This window comes from Osmerus eperlanus, chromosome 28 (assembly GCF_963692335.1).
Source record: "Osmerus eperlanus chromosome 28, fOsmEpe2.1, whole genome shotgun sequence".
Taxonomy (NCBI): domain Eukaryota; kingdom Metazoa; phylum Chordata; class Actinopteri; order Osmeriformes; family Osmeridae; genus Osmerus; species Osmerus eperlanus.
Window position 1 is genome coordinate 2,541,484 of NC_085045.1, and position 9,165 is coordinate 2,550,648.

The window sequence follows — 9,165 nt, forward strand, 5'->3', positions numbered from 1 at the left end:
GGTCATCCTCCCCCCACCTGCCGGCACACACACACACACACACGCACACACACACGCACACACACACGCACGCACACACACGCACGCACGCACACACACACACAGAGAGAATATTAAAGTGAGTGGAATGCACAAGCCACTTTCTGACCATACTTCGACTGACCATCTCCAGTTCCTCTCCCTCACCCCTGCACAACACCCCCACCCCCACACACCGATCCCGTGTTCCCTCTCGTTACCTGGCTGTGTCCTCCTGATTGGCCGGGGGGCAGGGGACGTCCCCGCTGGCAGACAGCAGAGCAGCAGCCAGACACACAGAGAAGGCAGCGCTGGAACCCAGGCCTGCTCCTGTGGGCAGCTCAGACCACAGCGCCACCGTCAGGCTGGGCAGGTCGCTGTCAATCAGCCCGGAGCGCCAGGGGGGGAAAAAGACACACACACAAATCAATTCCAATGCATTACCGAGTGCTTTTCTCCAGAGCAACAATCGTTGTACGTAAAAGCCTCAGAATGTCGTTTCAGCCTAATGAGACAAGCGGAAGAGACTGGAAGATACACAGCTTTGCTTCCCATTAGGACCAGCTAGAGTTTATACATGCTAATGAGGCCTGAACCATCGAGCTGTCAAGTGTTTGTGGCAGCCGGCTTGTAGGCAGTCAGGAGGATAGTCTGAACTAAACCTGCCTGCTACTGGCTCCTCCCCCCTCCCCCCTCCCCCCTCCCCCCTCCCCCTGAGGGACAAACCCATCCAGACTGGTTAGGAAGTGCTGCTGTGTGACCCACTGCCAGACTCTCATTAGTGTCTGTCTTGTCAGAGCGCGTCTCCCCTCTAGCCCACGCCAGCGCCGTGTCAGCCATGATTACCGCCGGACCACGACTTAGATCGCTGATGCTCCACAACATCAGCCCCGCTACCAGCTACCCCAGACACTGGCCACCCTCACCCATACAGGGTCTTTATAGAGCTCTGCCTGCACTTGTATTAGCGGGTCTGTTTTGTTTTCAGTGTTGGCTCCATGATTGTTGGATGGAATTCACCCCAGGGACAGCTTAATGACTGCATTTATTATGTATCAGGTGGATGTGTCATGTGATGGGCCTCTTACCCTGGTCCTGCAAAGACACACAGGTAGATGTAGAGAAAGGCCAGTATGGCCATGCTGCGGGTATCCAGATTCCCATTCGACACACCGACAAAGTCACGCAGTCTTGTGACCAGTTCAGCATTTAGCTTGTTTAGGCTCTTCAGATCAGCTGTGAATCACAATGACAAAGAGCACAATTGATAACATCGTATCTTACGAAGATATACTGTGTACATCTTCGGTCGATCAGTAAGTCGTCTTGACGTCACTTACCAACAGAGTCTGGTAAGAGCTGCTGCAGTTCCGTCACATCCCAGCTCAGGAACGTGTCGATGTTTAAGAGGTTGATGCACACTTTGCCGTTGGATGTGGCCCGCAAGCGTAAATATGTCCGTAGGTTTAAACTCACCGCCAGAGCCACCTGGATGACAGGACGAATACAATGTCTCAGTTCTCGTTTCTGTCAAAAAGCTTTTTTGCAAGTCACTGGTCTCTTATCTGACTACCACCAACTACCAACACAGTGAAATCATCTTCATGAGGCCCCATGCATCCCGTAAAAAAGGTTCCACGCTCTATATGACACATTGTAGGATTTGGTTCATTGAGAGGAAGGTAGTGATGCTTACCTTACCATGTACTACCGCATGTTCACCGTGGAGAATTGCTTTCCCCGGTGCAGACACGATGCATTCCTTTACGTGCATTTTTAAAACCTAATGTCTGGGGACAAAGTAAAGCAACGTTCAGATACATGAATGTTTTGTTAGCTGGCTTGGTAAGTGTAAAAACCCAGGTTGATAGCGTAACATACGGCAATTAGCTAGCAAGTTAGCCATAAGTAGAAAAGTCTGTCTTCTATGAATATTTATGATTTTTTTAAGAGCACACCATATAACCATTGATCTTACCGGTGCACACGGGTGACAAAACTGTTAAATCCCATAATCTACTGAAGCTTCTTGGTCTGTGAATCAAGTTGACACTAGACAGCTGACTGTCAACACAACCACGCTAAGCATGCTTTTGCCTGCAACAACCTATCAGCGCTCGAACTCATATGTACATATCCTTCCCTATCCAATCGGCATTGCGATCTCTCCCTCGTGCCATTGGTCGTGTGATGAAGAGACCGCCCCACAATCTACGGGTGCTCCGGACAGACATAAAACACGGTCGCTTTTATTGGTCGCTATCTTCATGTGTTCAGCTCAGTAAAACATGGCTTCATTGATTACCAAACAAGCTCATCTACGTTGTATCTTTATGACAGGGAAATGTGTAAGTGCGAATTGGACAAATACATTATTTGGATCACAACGGCAGATGGCGATAGTAAAGCGCAGCCCTATGGAACGGGTTTTTAAGGGGCAGTGTTTCGACAGCGCCATTGGGCTGCGCTACAATACCGCCATCTGGTGGCTTAAAGTGTGAATTACAAGTGCAGTTCTCACAGTAAAACACCAGATGGCGATGGTAAAGCGCAGCCCTATGGAACGGGTTTTTAAGAAGTACTGTTTCGACAGGATTTCTCAAAGTAAACCGATTTACAATATTGCCTATTATGTTTTTTTTTTACCATCTTGTGTGAGAGAGAAAGAAAGAAAGAAAGAGAGAGTGAGAATGGGAGGGGGGATGGAAAGAGGTTACTGTTTAACTAATCACATAATCTACTGAAGCTTCTTGGTCTGTGAATCAAGTTTTGACACTAGACAGCTGAATGTCAACACAACACAACAGCTTTTTCCTGCAACAACCTATCAGCGCTCGAACTCATATGTACATATTCTTCCCTATCCAATCGGCATTGCGATCTCTCCCTTCTGCCATTGGTCGTGTGATGAAGAGACCGCCCCACAATCTACGGGTGCTCCGGACAGAGTGTGTTCTTCATGTGTTCAGCTCAGTTATTTACAACATGGCTTCATTGATTACCAAACAAGCTCATCTACGCTGTATCTTTATGACTTGGAAATGTCTAAGTGCGAATTGGACAAATACATTATTTGGATCACAACGAAGGTGGCTGCGTATACTTATTGTATGCTATTCTATAATATCGTGTTTCTACACAGCTAACTTGCTAACGTTAAGGTTATTACGTCTACAACCTCCGCATTGTGTCCTTTCAGAAATAAGGGAGGAATTATGTGACCTTAAAACGATGAAAACAGTAGTCAATGATGCTCTCATTTCTATGAAAGCACAGTGATTAAAGCCTCAGTCTAACGCTGCCTTACCCCTCAGTTATGCTACGGAGGGAGACAGTAAGATCCCCAAAATATACACTAAAACTGGAGACAAAGGTGGGTTTAAAACTTGGAAGCACTGCTCATTGTCACCGTTGTTCCAACTGAAACTCGCCTCATCCTCTCACCCTCTCACCGTCCACAGGTTTCTCAAGCACATTCACGGGAGAGAGAAGACCGAAGGAGGATCATGTTTTCGAAGCGCTGGGAACAACAGATGAGTTGGCGTCAGCTATAGGGTGAGTACATTGCAAATTACGTCAGCTATAGGGTGAGTACATTGCAAATTACGTCTTGACCCTTGACCTTGCTCTTCTAAGGGAAATTAGTTCACAATTGTCTTGTCCTCTACAGCTTGGCCAGAGAGTTTTGCCTTGACAAGGGTCATACGTTCACAGACCAGCTAGACAAGGTCTGAGTTTCAACCCTTACTTCAGTGAACTTTGGACAATTGATTAACATATACTATTGTACTTTTAACATGGTTCCAATTTCCTTCATTTTTTCCCTCAACCCAGATTCAATGTGTGTTACAAGACGTGGGATCAAATATTGCCACACCTCGGTCATCCGCAAGAGAAAGTCACATAAGTATGTTCAGGATTGTGTCACAACATCCCAGCATGTGTTCCATTAGGATGCAACTTGGTCAAGATGTACATTTCTCAATTTTTTTTTTAACAGAGAAAACCAAATTCAGTCCCCAGCCAGTAGCAGACCTGGAGAACTGGATTGATGCCTTCACACTGGAGCTCCCACCACTGACAAACTTCATATTACCTGTAAGTACTTACTGGTACTATAGAACATATCTGGACAACTTTGTGAAATGTCAGGCCAAGTCCTACAGCCCTTAAGTAGGCGTAAGGCATCATGGTCTGTTTGTAAAAAGTGTGAGTCAGTCCTCGATCTGCTTATGACACTTGTGTTTCAGTCCGGAGGGAAGAGCAGTGCTGCCCTGCACGTAGCACGCACCGTGTGCCGGCGAGCTGAACGCAGGTCCGCTTCACCTGCAGCCAATTAGTCCCGACCTGCCGTTGCCAAGAGCTCCCTAACAACCAAACATTCCGATCTTGAATACTGCAGGAAAACAGGCGCAGAATCTGTTTAACTGCCATGTGTTTTTATTCCAGCGTCGCTCCCATCGTCCGCTCAGGAGAAGCAGACCCTGATGTGGCCAGATTTCTGAACAGGTATAGAAGCCTGAATATCTGCAGTACCAGTATAGCACTGGGTATACTGTATATTATATTAATAATCTGTATTCAGAACATGCTCTCCTGCTGACCAACTTCAACCTTGCGTCCTCCTTCAGACTGAGCGACTATCTGTTCACTGTGGCCAGATTTACAGCCATGAAAGAGGGCAACTCGGAGACAATCTACAGGAGGCCTGAATGACGAGTCTTTCTGAAAACAGCTGGACCTTCCAATAAGACTGAATTCATCACAGATGTGGTCATGTGAACGCATAATCATGACATTGTGTTTTTGAATAAAAAAACTTGCCTGAATTGGATACAGACCCAAATCCACAGATCCTTAAGTTTGATGAATGTGGATGCCATCTATCAACACAAATACTTTATGCAAAGGACTCAATCATTATTTCATTTTTAATTATGAGCATCAGGGAATTCTTTTTGTATGTTAGAATCAACAATCAAGCACACATTCCTTAATATTAACTTAATCATGTATTTACAGCATGTTTATCACCATAAGAGGAAAATGATGTATTTCAGAGCAAAGTTAATTGCTGGTTTAGGAATAGATCCTTTAGAATAGTAATTACACTTCAGACAAAGCTTGATTGTATAACCAGCTGAAAGCGCAATTACTTCACTTCTCAAGATCAGACAGCCTTTAAATAGATCAGTGCTGCATCATGTTGGCACACAACTTCAAATTTCTTATGTATCGTTTAATGTCCTACCAACAGCATAGCGCATAAATTGACAACCCCCACAGCATGATATCACGCATCACAAAAACCTCCCTCACCATAATTTGCTGTGCTAAAGTGACACATCTGGGCCGCCGGGCGCAAAGGCAACACCGATCCCGGTTCCACAGCTCCGTCCGGAGTGCTCCCACCCAGCCTCACAGGATCTGGCACCACCCCTGGCTCCTCTGAGAGAGGGAGCTGGCCCAGGTCATCAGAGACAGGTTGCGCTCCTCGAAGGGCGGGTAGCGCAGGTAGGTGACGCACTCAATGCGCGTGCTCCTGAGCAGGCAGGGCTTCTTGTGGGAGAAGGTGTCGAAGCTGTAGCGCCCGTGGTAGGAGCCCATCCCGCTAGAGCCTGGCACATTCAAAACACAACCCAGGGTCGTTTCAGAAACGCTGACTGACTGGGAGGTGGTCGGGCGGCCAACTAATCCGTGGACGAAGCACAGCACCTGCCGCTCTCAGATAAACGTACACAGTCGTGATGCAATGCCGACCAGGACTTACCCACTCCCCCGGAGGGAAGGACCACCATCAGACTCTGCAAGATGCTGTCGTTGGAGCAGAAGCTTCCGCTGGAGGTCTCGCTCATCATCCTGGAGATCACCTGCAGGGGAGAGAGAGGGGGGCGTGAGGTACAGGAGGTCTCCATATCTTCACACTACGGCATAACGACACGTCACTTGATATGGTCGCTGGTCAGGTGCGTTCGACACAGCGGTCCACAGGGCGCGGCATTCACCTTGCTGTTGCTCGAGTACGCGTACACACAGAGAGGTTTTTCTCGCTGGTTGATGAAGGCGATGGCCTCGTCCACGCTGCACACCGTCAGGATGGGGAGGACGGGGCCCAGCACGTCCTGCTGCATGATTGGGTCTGACGCCACCACCTCCATCAGGACGGTCGGAGCTGCCGGGGCACACGCAAAGGACACACAATTGAATAATAATATCCTAGAAAATCATTTCAATTGAATAATATAATAGAAAATCACAGTGACATCAACAAATAATTTCAAATGAAATTGAAAGATGAATAAAATAAAAAAGACTCTCCCCTACACTAGATTACCTATGTATTTCTCTGCTTCGTTCGACTGCCCTCCCACAGCCGCCTTGCCAGACCTCAAGAGCAGGTCCCGGGTGCGGTTAAAGTTCTCCAGGTTGACCATCCGGCCGAAGCTACTGGACTCCCGGGGGTCTGTGCCGTAGAACTGCAGCATGCAGCAGCGCAGGGCCTGGAACAGACGGCTCTTGGCCTCCTCGTGGCACAGGACGTAGTCCGGCGCCACCATGCTCTGCCCGGCGTTCTGGAAGCGCGCCCAGGCGATGCGGCGAGCCGTGGTGTTGATGTCACACTGCTGGTCCACGTAGCACGGGTTCTTGCTGCTCAGGACCAGGGTGACGGGAGTGAGGAGGGCGGCCGCTGCCTGGGCCACTCTGATGCCATCCTCCCTGTTTCCTTGGATGGACCCATGTGGGGGGGAGATGATTAGAACCACGATTTCCCACGCAATAACACAGGGAGATAAAGGTACAATGACGTTATTTCAGTGCATAAGTGGTGGTCTGAACTTCTCAGGGAGGTTTGTGTTTGCTCCTAGTCATTCAACTGCCTGTGAACTCTTGCTAGGCTACTGGACTAGTAATGCTACACATGGGTAGTGTATGTGGTGACTCAGCAGGAAACATGTTTACTAGCTATACAGGTAGATGCAAACTACCTGACAAACTAAAAATACTAGAGCTATGAGTTTAACCCTTTGCTCATCGTTACCTGTAAAGAAGACGTGATCAAATTTCATTTCCACGACTTCAGCCAAGTCAGTCACCCCTGCAAGGATCACGTGGAAGCACTCCTTCAGAAGAGGACAGCAGAGTTTGTTAGAAGAGCAGGTCCCACATTTCAGACGGTCTCGGTTTCAAACCAGCGGGGGAAACGCCATCCCCCGGGGACACACATCAGTAGCCACTCACGTTGTCGAGGTAGGAGGGGACGAGACGGTGAAGGAGCTCTGCGGTGTGAGAGCAGTGTTCTGACGGGTTGAGGATGGCGCAGTTTCCTGCGAAAGCACAACACAACAGATCCGACACGTGCCGCTGCGTTCACTGACACAAACCTACGACGGGCGAGACCCCCTAAGTCAGATCTCCGACCATCTTTACCTGCGGCGATGGCCCCCACGAGCGGCACCAGACAGAGCTGGGCCAGGCTGTACCAGGCCCCCACGACCAGCACTACCCCCAGGGGCTCGCTGACCACCAGAGAGTCGTCCAATGTGGTCGCCTACTCCGTCACAGGACCCAAGAAAGAGGGGCTCACGTGAGGCAGTGAAAATAAACCACAGTCATGAGTCACAGTCGTCATCAGTTGACATGCTGGGTGAATAAAGATGGATGAGCTCAGTCTGAGCTGGGACTGAACAAGGAACGCCTGCTGAAATTCCCACCTCTAATCTCTCAGGAGAACACGCGCCGTCTCCCGGCAACAAAGCAAAGCATTGTGTGGAGCCGGCCCAATCAGCTCGTCTTAGTCCTACATAACACCACGTAAACAAGGCCGGGGCGTGTGTGGATAGCTTTTCCATACGACAACCCATGTTCTCCTCACTCCTTTTTCATGCGAGCGCCATCTTACCAGGTTTTTTTCAACCCGTTGTGGCTCCATCCATTTCCTGAGGTTGTTGATGGCGTAGAGAGCCTCGTTCTTCACCGGCATCAGCTCTGACAACACCGTCTCAAACCGGGGCTGGCACACCACAGAAAAACAACAACAGCACGTATCAGAAACACTGTTTAGCATAACCGCCAATAGCCACCCGTACAAGGAGACCAGACGTTTCATGTCATCAGCGCCAGGAGTGTTTCTCACCTTGTGGAGGTCTCTCCCGAGCGCGTCCACAAAGTCACACTCGTGCTCCGTCAACATGCGCAGGATGGCCTCCAACTGGGCCAGCCTGAAGCTCTCCTTCAGAGTGCGTCCAGCCTGAAAGGCAGCTCTCGCCCTCTTCAGAAGCTCAACAGTCTCCAGAGCATTGGTCTTCAAGCAGGGCTCCCCAAGTCTGGTCCTGCACCACACAAACAGGTCACTTTTTCCACTGTAAACATCGCCTACCTTTCAAATGAGGGGCAAAGTCAGGGCAAATTACAGACGAATACTACCATTATTAACCATGCCCCACCCTCTTGAGCTATACCTCACTACTTTATTTCCATGATCACATTTAGTACCGTCTGCATGTTAGCCGTCCGTTCCTCTTGCATGTATAACACGCTCTGGCTTTTCCACCCATGTTGTTCCTGTACAGTAATTCTGTCGAATGTGGGCCTCTTAAATATGTTTGCAGTTTTAAATCTGTTTAAGGGCCTAGTAAGGACAGCCCACAGAGTAAGGGGAGATTGTCAAGAGAATTCATCCAATCAGAAAATGAGTACAAAGACAGCCATCAGAAAATGGTACCCCAAATGTATACCTTCAATCACCTACGCTGCACTTGGCGACACTGATCAAAACTAATGTTTACGCTGTTGTCAGTGAAACTCAAAATTACAATAAACTTAACATGTTCAAGAATGCTTTACAAAGTAGTGTACAGAATCGGAATAAGTCTCCAAAGTTTTCCTCGCACACTTACCTGCGTAAGGCTTTGAACCATCGCGTTGGAGAAGGACTTGACGGACTGTTCATGATTCACGGAATGGTCAATTGTTGATTTTTCCCCAAGGCCCGTGATATAAGGAACGCTGTAGACCCTCAGCCTTTGTAAAGTTTCGATTCGAGCCTGCGCACTAACACCATAATCCACTCACCCAAACGTTTGCTAAAATAATGGCTTGTTGTCCAAAACTGACTAATTTAACCTGTCCGTGTCATATAAACTCCGA

The 9,165-nt window shown here is 48.5% G+C and overlaps 3 protein-coding genes across 4 annotated transcripts in view; 1 reads left to right on the top strand and 2 right to left on the bottom strand.

Moving 5' to 3' along the window:
• mvk (mevalonate kinase) overlaps positions 1-2,123 on the bottom strand; it is a 9,387-nt gene extending 7,264 nt beyond the window's left edge. The window contains exons 1-6 of one of the 2 annotated variants that reach the window (XM_062454598.1): positions 1,997-2,123; positions 1,715-1,808; positions 1,359-1,506; positions 1,107-1,254; positions 240-395; positions 1-17 (exon numbers count right to left, since the gene is read on the bottom strand). The exon at positions 1-17 is cut by the window's left edge and continues 87 nt beyond it. In XM_062454598.1, coding sequence (XP_062310582.1) covers positions 1-17; positions 240-395; positions 1,107-1,254; positions 1,359-1,506; positions 1,715-1,792 — 547 coding nt within the window. In that variant the 5' untranslated portion in view covers positions 1,793-1,808; positions 1,997-2,123. Of the gene's footprint in view, positions 18-239; positions 396-1,106; positions 1,255-1,358; positions 1,507-1,714; positions 1,840-1,996 lie in introns of those variants that run through there. The other variant, XM_062454597.1, reaches the window with a different exon arrangement.
• Positions 2,124-2,934: 811 nt separating this feature from the next.
• On the top strand, positions 2,935-4,852 carry mmab (metabolism of cobalamin associated B). Its single transcript, XM_062454744.1, has 9 exons — positions 2,935-3,107; positions 3,333-3,391; positions 3,480-3,573; positions 3,689-3,746; positions 3,853-3,925; positions 4,019-4,116; positions 4,269-4,333; positions 4,468-4,527; positions 4,650-4,852. The coding sequence occupies exons 1-9, from the start codon at positions 3,004-3,006 to the stop codon at positions 4,732-4,734; spliced, it is 696 nt and encodes a 231-aa protein (XP_062310728.1). The 5' UTR covers positions 2,935-3,003; the 3' UTR covers positions 4,735-4,852.
• Positions 4,853-4,930: 78 nt separating this feature from the next.
• On the bottom strand, positions 4,931-9,127 carry aldh3b2 (aldehyde dehydrogenase 3 family, member B2). The gene is made up of 10 exons (XM_062454743.1): positions 8,916-9,127; positions 8,153-8,348; positions 7,919-8,029; positions 7,447-7,567; positions 7,258-7,343; positions 7,058-7,139; positions 6,353-6,742; positions 6,024-6,190; positions 5,789-5,888; positions 4,931-5,636 (listed from the first exon to the last, which is right to left on the bottom strand). The coding sequence occupies exons 1-10, from the start codon at positions 8,966-8,968 to the stop codon at positions 5,437-5,439; spliced, it is 1,506 nt and encodes a 501-aa protein (XP_062310727.1). The 5' UTR covers positions 8,969-9,127; the 3' UTR covers positions 4,931-5,436.
• Positions 9,128-9,165: the final 38 nt, after the last annotated feature.

Coding starts and splice junctions, on each gene's coding strand:
- mmab (XM_062454744.1), top strand. CDS start 3,004: ATGGCTTCATTGATTACCAAACAAGCTCATCTACGCTGTATCTTTATG. Junction 4,334..4,467: donor TGCCGGCGAGCTGAACGCAG/GTCCGCTTCACC, acceptor TTTTTATTCCAG/CGTCGCTCCCATCGTCCGCT. Junction 4,528..4,649: donor GTGGCCAGATTTCTGAACAG/GTATAGAAGCCT, acceptor GTCCTCCTTCAG/ACTGAGCGACTATCTGTTCA.
- aldh3b2 (XM_062454743.1), bottom strand. CDS start 8,968: ATGAACAGTCCGTCAAGTCCTTCTCCAACGCGATGGTTCAAAGCCTTA. Junction 7,344..7,446: donor CGTGGGGGCCATCGCCGCAG/GTAAAGATGGTC, acceptor GTGCTTTCGCAG/GAAACTGCGCCATCCTCAAC. Junction 6,743..7,057: donor TGATCACGTCTTCTTTACAG/GTAACGATGAGC, acceptor GGTCCATCCAAG/GAAACAGGGAGGATGGCATC.